Source organism: Sinohyriopsis cumingii, chromosome 9 (assembly GCF_028554795.1).
Source record: "Sinohyriopsis cumingii isolate HCF-2022 chromosome 9, ASM2855479v2, whole genome shotgun sequence".
Classification (NCBI taxonomy): Eukaryota; Metazoa; Mollusca; class Bivalvia; order Unionida; family Unionidae; genus Sinohyriopsis; species Sinohyriopsis cumingii.
Window position 1 is genome coordinate 55985835 of NC_142969.1, and position 12794 is coordinate 55998628.

The window sequence follows — 12794 nt, forward strand, 5'->3', positions numbered from 1 at the left end:
TGGCACAACCCCGGTTGGCTGTCCACGGGGATTCCTCTGGAGATGCCCCAAGTGGAGATAATGGTATGTACCGACGCCAGTACCTACGGTTAGGGTGCCCACCTGTTGCCGGACTTTGCTACAGTCAGCGGCACGTGGGAGCCAGGGGAGAGGCCTCTCCACATCAGCCTTTTAGAAATGAGGGCTGTCATCAATGCCTTTCATTTCTGGAAGGATCAACTCTCAGGAAAGACTCCTCATTATGTCAGACAACTCTGTGGTGGTGACTTACCTCCTCAAACAAGGGGGCACCAAATCACCAGACCTGTGCATTCTGATCTGGCAGTTTCTACGTTGGTACGACAACCTCCACATCAACGTACAAATAAGACACATTCCCGGCAGACTCAATGTCTTGGCCAACACTCTATCTAGGAAAGGTCAAGTCATTCACACGGAATGGTCACTCCATCAATCAGTCTTTCTTTGGATTTGCACACTTTAGGGGCGTCCGATGATCGATCTTTTTGCAAAAAGGTGGAATCGCAAGTTGCCCACCTTCATCTCTCCAGTTCCAGACCCAGAGGCTTGGGCCGTGGATGCTCTGTCAATCAGCTGGGAGGGGTTGTGGGCATTCGCCTACCCTCCCACGGTTTTGGTACTGAAAATAATCCAGAGGTTAAGGGGTCAGAACTGTCGGATGATTCTGATTGCCCCTCCCAGATGGAACAAGTCCTGGGTCACCGATCTACTCGATCTAGCGATTAATCTACCCAGGAAGATTCCAACCAGCCCAAATCTTCTCAAACAACCGCGGTCACGGGTGTTCAACCCTGCTGGACTGTCTTCTTCTTCACGCTTGGCTCTTGTCCGGACAGCCTTGCGAGACAAACAATTTAAACCTTCGATTGTGGAGAGAATCTCAAGAGCAAGAAGGCCCTCCACTCTGAAGGCTTACGAGGGAAAGTGGCGTGTTTTCAGGGACTGGTGCCATATCAATAACATCGTCCTTTGAGTGTCTCAATCCCTCAACTGGCCGACTTTTTTCTCTGGCTTTTCAAGGAGAAACAGTTGGCCCCAATTGCTATCAAAGGCTACCGCTCCATGATATCAGACACATTCCGTCATCATGGTAGATGTGATATTGGGCATAACAAAGATCTATCAGATCTTTTAGCCAATTTTGATTTCAATCGACCAAAATTCCTCACCCTGTTTCCAAAATGGAATCTGTCCTGGGTTTTAACATGGCTCAATTCAGACAAATTTGAACCTTTAGCCCACACTTCATTAAAGCTACTATCATACAAAACATGTTTCTTGATAGCCTTAGCTTCAGCATGCAGGGTGAGTGACTTACATGCCCTTTCCAGTGACCCGAACTTTCTTCAGTTCAGATCAGATGGTTCGGTGGTCCTCCTGACGCAACCAGGCTTTGTAGCCAAAAATAGGTTACCATCCATTGGCAATCAAAGAATCGTCATTCACTCGCTCTCTTCCATAGATAAGTCAAGAGCAACAGCCATGCAAGATCCTGTTCATGCCCTCAAGCACTATTTAAAACGCACAGATGCGTGTCGGGACACACATAAGCGCCTCTTTCTTCCGGTCAAAGCTGGTAAACGGGATATCACCCCTCAAGCCCTTGCTTCATGGCTGAAGTGGGTTATACGCTCAGCGTGCTCTGAGGTCTCACAAGATCAGAGTCGCCTCATGAAGGTTACAGCTCATGAGATTAGAGCAGTCTCGGCAAGCCTTGTATTCGAACGCAATGTTTCTATCTGAGATATAATAGAAGCTGTTGGCTGGCATGCAGAATCAACCTTCTCCAGTTTTTATCTCAGAGATTTGGCTTCGCAGAGGCAAACCATGAATCTGGTAGGTCCGGTGTCGGTAGCCCAGATGACCACCAGACCCATTTTAAACAATCAGCACAGCCTATCAGCTTCGCTGGATTCGCCAGTGAAATTTTGTAGGTAAGAAGATTTCAATAACTATCTTCTTAACTGTATGTAGGGGTCACATATCACGGGACCCTAGGCTGTGTTGCTGATGAAATTAGGAGAATGGGTTATCGTTCAAATGGGGAATCCAGCCATCATTCCCTAGAAGGTACCCGGGGTGGAGGTAGGATGCTCAGCATTCCCTCCTCCTATTACCTATTCTCCTAACGTTAATGTGATCGGGGAACGTATTTGAAGGAGAAAGCAAATTTTTAGTAAATTATGTTTCTCCGAGAATACTTACCCGATCACATTACTTAAAAACCCTCCCAACCACCCCGCTATGCGAGCATCCTTGTATAATATATATCACTCAGCTTAAAAAAACTAGTGACACCTGGCGGTGGCATGGGGAGGTAAGGGGCAAGAGTTATTGCCCTTTGGTCTATATGAGATAGACAGAAAAGACAAATTTTCGTCTTTTAGTAGGGCTGGATTCGAGAGGTAGCAGGCTTATATCCTAACGTTAATGTGATTGGGTAAGTATTCTCAGAGAAACATAATTTACTAAAAATTTGCTTTCTTTTGTGTTGGGCTTCCCGTTTATCATGCAGCTGTTGTGAATCTAATCACAACAGTAGTTTTAAAAATCTCCCAAAACAATGTTAGACGTTTGTGAATTCAAAACATCTTTATCAAATCCTCTTCTTTTACAGAGTAAAATCAACAAAATCTTTGACTTTTGTCAAAGTTGTATGTCACTGTGTACATATAGTTTGAAAGATGGAGACTAAGATGTACTAAATTATAGCTGCAGTTGCAACACCTTATGGGATCATCGCAAGCCTGTTGCCAGATAAAGCATCCATTTGTGCTGTCCACAGATCTTATAATTGCATTAAAACGTTTCCCTTGGAAAACAAAATATTTCATTTTTTATGATTTCCTTTCCACATTGAAAGCCATACTAAATATTAAATCCAGTAACCCATTAAAATAACATATTACTGAAACCTGCTATTCTCATACAATCTGGGCAAAAATATGCTGTGCTGTTGACGGCCTAATCACAATGACATAAAGGATATTGAAAGGGTCGATAAAGCAGCCAACGCTGACCTACATCCACCCATTTTGGAATGGAAAATAACATATATTGAATTATAATATTGTATCAATCAGCATGTGCCATGCTTGTCAAAATATGTGGAATGAAAACTCCACCCACAAACTTCAAAACATGTCTCGTATAGTCAGTAGGAGAGGTGAGGTAGTATTGTCAGTTGCATTTCAGACTTGCATACCCGACTCATAAACGATGAACCTTGACCACAATATTTCCTGCCAGCATGCCAACTGACAGTGGATCACATTCTCATTTAGTATAAATTTTCATCATGTGAGAAATATGTATTTTGACATGAACCGAGTGCAGAAACCATTTTAAAGATTATTCATCTTGTACCTATTTATATTAATTTTATATGCTTTATACAGAATTTGAATATCTTCATTTTATTTGTGTATCTTGTACATAACTTGAAATTTACTTGGAAGGCTGTATCGTCCAAAATGTTTGTCTAGTTTGTATTGTTACATTTTTCAAATTCAACCTTTTGCTGGATATACATGTCCACTTTTGTGCTAATATACCATAAAACACCTACTACATACATATATGTACGTTGTGTTGTCAGTCAAGTCTGTCCCATTTTGTTTCTGTTCTGCATATACATTTATTTGATCCTTGATCAGGTGCAAGAAATCTCTAAAAAGTAATTACCTTAAATAGGCTTGGCTTGGTATTATCCATGGGGCTAAATAGAGGGATATTCAGCCAACTGTCTGCATGCACATAGTACTTGTATTTAAAACACTTTATGAGTGAGAAGTCTCTCATTGGAATTTCCATTAACCTTTTACCAGTTCATATTATCTTATTGTCTTAAAAGCTTTAAAGTTAGTATCATCATCACTATCATCAACCAGTGTCTGCCAAATTAAATCATAGTTGAGTTGCGAGCTTGTCATTTTGTTGTTCAGATATCATTGATTTAATCATCCTTTATAAAACTTTGCTTGATGCATGGTAAAATTGTGACGAATAGTTGTTCTAGGGTCCAATTTACCAGTCGAGTTATGTTTTACAACCAATTATGAAAAGATTAAGTATTTGGATGTGTAAATAGTTGCTTGCCTGAAAAACAGCATGCCTCAACAAGCACCTTAACTCATTCGGCCCCAGAGGTTTTTGTCATTTTTGTCTGAAATGTGCATAGGAACGAGATTTGGGGTGCTATTTCTGAACACATCGTAATACAGCGGTTTTCAACAGATTATCCATGAGAATAATGCCCAGTTGTATTAGAAACATCAATTTCCATTGGTTATTTTGCTTGCGCATGAGCAGAAGGGTAAAAGTTGGAGTTTTTTTTTTTTTTTTTTTTTTTTGCTTAATAGACCCATCATTTTCATATGGAGACCGCAATTTATTCCAAATGCCCACCTTATCCTAGTTTTTGCAAAGGTTCACCTGTCTGTGTTCAGTTAAGACCGGTATGCCTTAGATCTGAGGCCAAAAGGTCTTAAATCCGGACACAAAATCGCATTCCGATCTCGAGCGAATTTTGGGTGAAAAAAAACCGGGTCCAAAAAATGAGCTTTTTCTCTCTGTATTTTGTAGTGCAACTAGAACTTCCAGATTATTTGATACCATTTTAGAGCTATATCTGTCTGCTTTTTTTTAATACCACCCACGTTGGTCTATCTTAAATGGCCTCGATGCTGCAGGGCTTTGAAGTAGGGTACAGCCTCATCACGCCTACAGACGGGATCGGGGCTGAATCGGTTAAGAATGAAAGCAATCAGTTACCATTTATGATATATGACATATGTAAGTTGCATGATGTTGCATTTCCTGTGCATTGAAGTTTTTAGTTTTTAAAAAAAAAAAACAAACAAACGAAATCATTTATTTTACCTTATACAGGATTTGACTATAAAACATGCAATGTTCTTGTTGGCCTTGGGGAGCAAAGTCCAGATATAGCCCAGGGTGTTCATGTTGATAAAAAGGACGAGGAAATTGGTGCTGGAGATCAGGTAAGAACCACATTATCAATAATATGTAAAGCAATTGGATGTACTGAATACTGATGTAGAGGAAAATTGTGTGCTAGTACATACATTATTAATCTAAATTGATGTGCTGCCAGGGTTCTTAGGATGCCAGAAGTCTTATGTGCGGACGCGAGTAAAGAGAAAAGTACTTGAGCAGCTGTATCTTAGACTTGTACCAATACTGTATTTTTTTAATGCGAACATTCTGGGAAGACTTTACCATTTGGAAGTACATTGAGCAGGTAGAGCATGGAAAGACATTAGAATGTATGAATGTGCCAAACCTGAATTATCAGAGAAAAGTTTGTAGATGACTTTTACGTTTTTAGTCTTCCAAATTATATGCAGATTAAAATGAGGTAACATTTATGCAGTGCTGATGAACGTTTGAAGTCAAAAACAGGTCAGAGGTTGTTAAATAAAATTTGTTCAAGCTGGAATAGAATAGCAGTTCCCTAGTTTGATTATTGACTCCATGCAATGACTTTCAGAGTTAGGGAGGAGGAGAATTTGTGTTGTGGTAACATACACCTGTAACAGAGAGTGTCTTGTAAACACATCTTGATACCACATATTGATTTCAGTGAATATTATTTCTTTCTTAGACTTGTACCAATAATGTATTTTTCTAGTGCAAAAAATCCGGGAAGACTTTACAGTTCGAAAGTACATTGAGCAGGTAGAGCATGGAATGACATCAGAATGTATGAATGCACCAAACCTTAATTATCAGAGAAACGTTTGTAGATGACGTTTACGTTTTTAGTCTTCCAAATTATATGCAGATTAAAATGAGGTAAAATGTATGCAGTGCAGATGAAAGTTTGAAGTCAGAAACAGATTAAAGTTTGCTAAATAAGATTTTTTCAAGCTGGAATAGAATAGCAGTTCCCTAATTTGATTATTGACTCCATGCAATGACTTTCAGAGTTGGAGAGGAGGAGAATTTGTGTTGTGGTAACATACACCTGTAACAGAGAGTTTCTTGTAAACACATCTTGATTTCACTGAATATTATTTCTTTCTTGGTGATATGGCAGGGTTTGATGTTCGGGTATGCCACAGATGAGACTGAGGAATGCATGCCTCTCACAGTGGTTCTGTCTCACCAGCTGAATGCCAAGATTGCCCAGTTGAGAAGGAGTGGAGAGTTGCTTTGGGCCAGACCTGACTCCAAAACACAGGTACTAAAGACATTACATTGACAAACATAGATCCATGATGATATAATTCAGTGTTTATGTATTTCGTTGTTTTGGATTTTAAAGAGAGCAGGTTCCAATATTTAATTGTAAAACCAATTAGATAGTAATGCACATATTGCAAAAGCATCACGGCACAAGATTAGCACATATTCTAGTAACACCTAACCATGTTACAGTTTTACTAACACCAACGCAACAACATTGCAGTGTATATCATGTGTTGCCTATGTCACACAATGTTAACAATAAACTATATACCATGCCACATTTACCAGACATTAGTGTTGGCAGTAATGGAAATAATGATATTTAAATTCATGATATTAGCTGTTGATATTCCACTTGTAAATGTCATAAGTTGCATCAGTTACTGTTGAGCAACCACAATCAGGTAATATATTGTTTCAGAATTGTTTAAAAAAGTGTTGTATTTGGTGTTTGCATCGTTTTATCAGTTGATATGCAGAGATCATTAACAAATTGTATCCATTGCTTAGTCTCTCTCTCCAATATTTTTTTCAGGCCTTGGTGTAATTTGCATGAACCGTAATCTGTTGATCTGTTGACACTAATAATTAGCATAGCTCTGCAACCATTGCACTCACTTAGAGCCTATTTTGTATGTAAATTGACTGTTACATCTGCATTGTAATGATTTAAACTGTTTGGGTCCAATTCTGTTAGATTTCCTGCCCTTTCTCCATTTGTATTAAATCTCCACTACATCAGCTCCTTGTAACCTTTCATAGCTCACAAACCATACAGTATATTCTGATGCAAATTGGCGTGTACATAGTTTCCTATCCAAATGTTGGTTTTCCAGTACAGTTCTATTTTGTTGAGCTGGGAAATACTGTATATACTTTCAGAAATCGGTAAAAAAAATGTATATTACATATGGTTGTTACAGTTGCTTCTTTATTCCAAAAGGCAACTTCTGGGCTGGAACATTCCACATTCCCAATGCCCAGAACAGTCGAATTGGGGCTCAACAAGTTGGAGTTTGCAAGGTGCTTGCCCAATGACAAAATGACAAACCAGTAAAATTGCAATAGTTTTAATGCTTTTTGTTTGGCAAGTTATAGACTCTGCAGATTTGACCACTGAGTTTATATATTGACAGATAGATAGATAGAAAGATATATAGATACACATGAAATGGTCCAGAAAAAAAAGATGTTTGCAATGAATATCCATTTTTAAACAATCTAGAAATTAAAACATTCAAGGTGGATGGTAGTCAATCAAGTTGCAGTGTCAATGTTTGACAGCTGTTAGTGTAAAATTGTTATGTCACCCTGTGATGAGAAAGATCTAAGTTGTTTTGGGGTAAAATGATGACGAGAGATTACAGTGATACAAATATACAGTTCGTCATTTAATAGTACGAAATATTTCGTCACTAATTCTTGTAATTCGATGGCTATAGCTGCATGGTGTCCGGTTGGTACTAAATAACAAAGATGCCAGTCTGACATACAATATGGCCAGCTTGTTGGCCATCCAGACATTCTTGTTCTTGCAATACGGACCTCAAACAAAGTTACCATGGTTGCCATTTTAAAGCATGGTCATGTTGATGTGGTTTTAATAAAAACTTTGTTAACATGTTAAGTTGGTACTTGATGAAATGATGCCAATGTTGTCTTAGAATTTAATAAACCTTGTAAAAGCTACTGCTTTGGAATGGATGACATTGCCAACAATTTGTAAAAATTACTTCTTTCTTCCGGTATGTATTTTTTCTTGAAATAAAAATAATGTTTTTTGAACCTCCAACATGGCAGCTTTGCTGACGATACTGAAAATATTTGTGGACAGCTCCTTCAGAACAGATGGTTGAAACAGCTTTAGTTTTTCATTAAAACACTACAGCAATATGTAAGAAGTTCTAATGAAACCTCTGACCACCATCATGGCACTGTAGCCATCTTAGAAAGTCTTGTTACCACTGAATTAATGTATTTTTCAAAGCCTATTTTGTGGATATATGTAAATGTATGTTCAACAAAAGTTGCCCAGTTGGAATGTATGAATCATTGGCCCAAACACGCAGAATGACATTGGAGGTTAGAATGCAGTGGGGTTCATACAGAAATAAAACATGGAGTAAATATTGCTCACAACATGCATTTTAGGTTCGGTTGTTTTGCAAAATGACTTTAAAACATCTCAGTTGTACACCATATCACACACGGCCACGTAAACAACAATTTATTTGCCTCCTTTTCAGGTGACAGTTGAATACAGATGTATGAATGGAGCATGCATTCCCATTCGTGTCCACACTGTAGTGATATCTGTTCAGCATGATGAGAACATCACTTTAGAAGACTTGCGCGGTGAATTGATGGAGAAAGTTGTTAAACCAGTAATCCCAGAGAAGTACAGAGATGAAAACACCATCTACCATCTTCAGCCTTCTGGGAAATTTGTCATTGGTGGACCACAGGTAGATTTATGCTCATACACATGCATGTGATAATTCAATTCATGCATTTGTAACAGAACGATGCAGTTGCAAGAGTTCAGCTTATGTATTAGAAAAAATTATCAGTTCCTTTGGAAATGAATTGAATCCCATGGTATACCAGTTTTTTTTAAAATATGTATTCTTCATTTTACATCTTATGAATGCAATATATGCATGTGGTGGAGCCTGGAAGGGTTACAGCTAAGGAATAATGGCTGGTAAGTGTTATCAGAGCAGTTGTTTAATTTCAAGCGGGCATGATCCCCAATGTACCTTTAAAAAATGTAGTTTTTTTTTCCAAAGAATTGTTTGGAAAAATTGTTATCAAATGTATTTATTTTCGAAATTTGAGTTGTATGATATCAATGTTGACAAATATATCAACCAAATGCGCAGTTTTTTCCACTATTCTCTCCAATAATGGTCATCATCTTGAATCCCTCTGAGAGGTCGGTCAGTGACTGTTGGTAATTGGTGTAGCACCAGTCAGTTTAATTTTGTCAATTCCCACAAAATTAATGTTCATTTCATAACCTGTGCTAAAACTCCTACACTATAATCGTTTTAGTATAAAATTCTTTTTACAGAAATGCACCAGCACCAGTGTTCGTGTAGGCTTTACTTTATGATGGAATTGTTAGCAAGCAATGCTTACAAAATTATAATGACAAAGACTTGTTTTCTTGTGTGGGAAATGCACAACTAAGTTTAAACGGGGGCTTTTATATTTAACCTTAAATATCTTGGACAAATTGGATAATGAGGAATATTCAGGCATATTAATAAGGTGATTGTATACCTGGTTTGCTGAGGTTATTACAGATCTTGAGGCTCTATTTTTAATCTGATTTTGATCAAACTTGAAATATCTGTTTATGTTATCAAGATCTTATACAAGTGTGATAATAAGCAATATCCATGCATATTGATACAGTGATCTTGCAACTGACTGGCTGAGCTTATTACTACTCTGGAAGACATTTGTGATCCAAAATGTTGTCAAATTTGGGATGCAATCGTCCCCATCTTAGACGGCTACCCACTTTTTACGGCCAGAATCTTATGGCACCAACAAGTTTGTGTCCAAATAACCCCTCAAGAAAAGCCACCTCTTTAATTTGACCAGCAGCCAGCATATTGGTGAAAAATGTTAAATGTACGCTCAGTAGTGGTCACATTTTATTTTAATACATATCCAGAACCAGTAGTCACATGGTTATGTATGTAGTCCGATTATCGTTACCAATGTCTATTTCCCGATGAAAGGCTTTTGTTACTGAAAGAAGTGTTGGCTAAAGTATACATGTACCCCAAAGGTTAATATTGTATAATGAACACCGAAATTTGCGGGAAATGGGGACAACAGTGTTGTGATATAGCTATGGGCTTCTCATGGATTGAGCTGTTGTCTTTGATTACGAAATTATGTAACTGTCAAGATCATGACATGGTTAGCATAGGTAATATATAGATTTTGTGGATTAACACAGAGAGAGAAATTAACCTTGAACAAAACATAATACCAGACAAAAACCGAAAAATCGTGCGGTAGTACATGTCTCACTTCACTTATAAACAAGTCATTTTGTCGACTCTACAAATGTTTCATCTGTATAATTAAATTGTATTACTGTACAATTAGCAGCTTAGGAATAAACTGTTACACAATTTTAACATAGCATCACATCATCAGAGAATTAATACTTGAGAAGAAAAAGTCAAAGTTATTAAGTTGACAACAACAGAAAGAGTTCAAGAGTTATTGCCAGACAATCTTCTGTCGGGAAGACTAGAATAAACAACATTGTCACAGATAAGGATAATATTCTACAGCAATAAAAAAAAATGGAGTAAATGGAAAGAGATTTATTGTAAATGATAAGCAGCAATGTATGTACCAAGATTTCAATGTTTTTTAATGGTTTTGCAATCTGCATATCAAAAATATCCCTCTCGCATTTCACGTGTAAGAATTGGAACTATCTATGTATTTTTACTTGAAATAAGTCTGTTCATAAGACAAGAAGAACCATTTTATTATTTACACTACTTTTAAATTATGATTTAAATTCTTTGAATTTGTAGCTTTCTTACTGCAAACACGTACATCAACCACATACATGTACTTTTCACAAACACAGTCCACTCTGGAAAGGCCACGTCTTATACGGCCACTTTCCCAGTGCAGAATGGGTGGCCGTATAAGAGGTGGACCACTGTATATATTTGTAACACAATGTTCTTGGACAGTTTCATTAATATGCCTGAGCCATAAATTATTGTGAGATGATCATTCACGTGATTGGTCGAACTTGTTACCAGACTGGAAGATATAAGTTTTGATTGTTGACAAACTGTGAATATGTTGTTTTGTCTTGATCATGGGCAGTTTCGAAAGTAGGCAGGATCAATAAGATTTGAAGTGATTGATTTTTGACCTGTTCAGTTGTTAACAAGATAGTACATAGATCTCATATCCAATTGCTCTCATGTTTGGTTTTCAGATGGCTGTTTGTCAGATGAATTCTCTCGCTTGCTGGAGGATTATTTTGAAACTTCGCACACATTATGCTTTTCACTAGAATTTATCCCTTTTGACCAAACATTTTATGACCTCTTTTTTCAAGTATAGAATCGTCTCTTTGATCGATATAGGTGGCATGCAATGGAAGAAGGCGTGTATTTGTGAACTTATTGTTTATCATTAATCTTGTCACATGTATGCAGTTTAATAAACCTTGTAGGGAATACATAACTCAGCAGGGTTTATTCTGATAAACTGATAAACCCTACACATGCATGAGATAGCATAACTACGATTGCACTTTCCAACACTTACAGCAGAGTCGACATCAAAATTTCTTGTACAGATTTCCAGAGAAGCACTTTTTTGAAGGTGAGTGGAACAATGATGCATTTAATTTGTCTTATAGGGTGATGCTGGTTTGACTGGTAGGAAAATCATTGTTGATACATATGGAGGCTGGGGAGCACATGGTGGTGGTGCTTTCTCTGGAAAAGATTACACCAAAGTGGACCGTTCTGCAGGGTATGCAGCTCGCTGGGTTGCCAAGTCACTGGTCAAGGCTGGACTATGCAAGAGGGTCCTCATTCAGGTAGATCAACTTAAATATAATTTCAAATAGATCATCCACATCACATTTGATAGCACGATAGAAAGGGTTGATCGTGATACTACAACCAAAATAGTTCATTAAAACAGATTTACTGACATAACTAATTTCTTGTTTAAGGAAACTATTCTTGTCAAACCAAACTGGACGAATATTGGTTTTAAAATTCTACATATGATGTCCTACCACGACTGGATGTTAATCATGTTTTTATATTTACCTGTCTGCATGCCACACCTTGAAGTCAGTCATCTTTAAACTAATGTTATAACTACTCCTCCAGAGGAGAAATTCATATGACAAAGTGGTTTCACTAGTATTCTTATAATTTGTATAATGGCTTGTTGGTTGTAAATGAACAATATAGCAGCCATCTTGAAAGTTTTGTTGTCGCTACACCACATGCATGGGTGAGCATATCATCATGTGGTTTTCACGAAAAATTTCTAGTTGATCCTGAATGAAGCTAATATTCCATGGCAGCCCCATAGAATTCTGGAAAATTCCATTATCACTACTCTTGAATGGATGTTCATATCAGCGTGGGGTTTTGACTAAAAGACCTTGTAATGATGCCTAATTGGTTCGAAATAAAAATGGTGCCAATTTGATGTCCATTATGGCCTACAGCAGCCAACTTAAATATCTTCTAATTAGTGTTACTCCTAAATAGTCACATTGCCATGGGGTTTTAATTAGAAAACTTCTTAAAATGTGTAGTTGGTCCAAAATGAAAAGGCTGCCACATGCACATCTAATATCACTCCCATTGCTGCCATGTTCAAGAATTTTGTATTGCTACCCCCTGAATGGATGGTCATGTTAACATGGGGTTACGGGTAAAAGACTTATTGTGCCTTGTTGGTCCTAAATAAAAATGGTGCCACTCAGACAGCCAAAATAGCCACCACAGTGACCACCTTGAAAATAGTCACTATAT

At 37.7% G+C, this 12794-nt stretch overlaps 1 protein-coding gene across 1 annotated transcript in view; it reads left to right on the plus strand.

Moving 5' to 3' along the window:
* LOC149791862 (S-adenosylmethionine synthase-like) overlaps positions 1-12794 on the plus strand; it is a 58590-nt gene that overhangs the window by 39606 nt on the left and 6190 nt on the right. Inside the window, exons 3-6 of the mRNA XM_089970363.1 lie at positions 4912-5024; positions 6083-6226; positions 8481-8699; positions 11654-11836. Coding sequence (XP_089826489.1) covers positions 4912-5024; positions 6083-6226; positions 8481-8699; positions 11654-11836 — 659 coding nt within the window. The remainder of the gene's footprint in view (positions 1-4911; positions 5025-6082; positions 6227-8480; positions 8700-11653; positions 11837-12794) is intronic.